The sequence below is a fragment of the Sinocyclocheilus grahami genome, unplaced genomic scaffold (genome assembly GCF_001515645.1).
Source record: "Sinocyclocheilus grahami isolate Dianchi unplaced genomic scaffold, SAMN03320097.WGS_v1.1 scaffold27667.1, whole genome shotgun sequence".
Classification (NCBI taxonomy): domain Eukaryota; kingdom Metazoa; phylum Chordata; class Actinopteri; order Cypriniformes; family Cyprinidae; genus Sinocyclocheilus; species Sinocyclocheilus grahami.
In genome coordinates, this window is record NW_015520433.1 from 2,049 (window position 1) to 2,587 (window position 539).

The 539-nt window shown below is 39.9% G+C and overlaps 1 protein-coding gene across 1 annotated transcript in view; it reads right to left on the reverse strand.

Annotated features, from left to right (window-relative positions):
• Window positions 1-533, reverse strand: part of LOC107580231 (complement C3-like) — a 2,552-nt gene extending 2,019 nt beyond the window's left edge. The window contains exons 1-2 of the mRNA XM_016265962.1: window positions 498-533; window positions 212-412 (exon numbers count right to left, since the gene is read on the reverse strand). Coding sequence (XP_016121448.1) covers window positions 212-376 — 165 coding nt within the window. The 5' untranslated portion in view covers window positions 377-412; window positions 498-533. The remainder of the gene's footprint in view (window positions 1-211; window positions 413-497) is intronic.
• Between the last annotated feature and the right edge of the window lie 6 nt (window positions 534-539).

A 539-nucleotide genomic window follows, 5' to 3' on the forward strand; every position in this document is an offset into this window, starting at 1 on the left:
ACAAGATCAAGACTTTGTAAAAGAGCATAATAGGACCCCTTTAACAAAATTCAAATTGGCTGCTATATAATAAGGTCAAGATTAGACTCATGGTAGGAGAAGAAAAATAATTTAAATAATAATTAAATTTTTGGCCCCCAAATGTACCATAAAGCGCTAGAATGTGCATCTTTACTGTTAATAATTGATCATGGATGCCACATGAACTCACCGAACCAACACACCGGTCCTCCACATCCACAAACACAGAGTCTGCCACCACGTCTGGACTATGCTGCCATGGCAAAATGTAGTAGGCCACAAAGCGAAACGCAGGTAGCATTTCTGAGGTAATCAGCAGAGGAATGTTTATGACGACCAGGTCTTTGACATTCATCCTAGCAGCATGGATTATGTTTCCTTTACTTAACACCTACAGAAACAATCATCAGTGTATTTAATACAGAGATTCAAGTCATTCTCATAATATCCCAAAATGCCCCCAGAGACAAACTCACAGCATACGTCAGCTGCTCCACAAGTTTTCTTCGTTCTGGTGG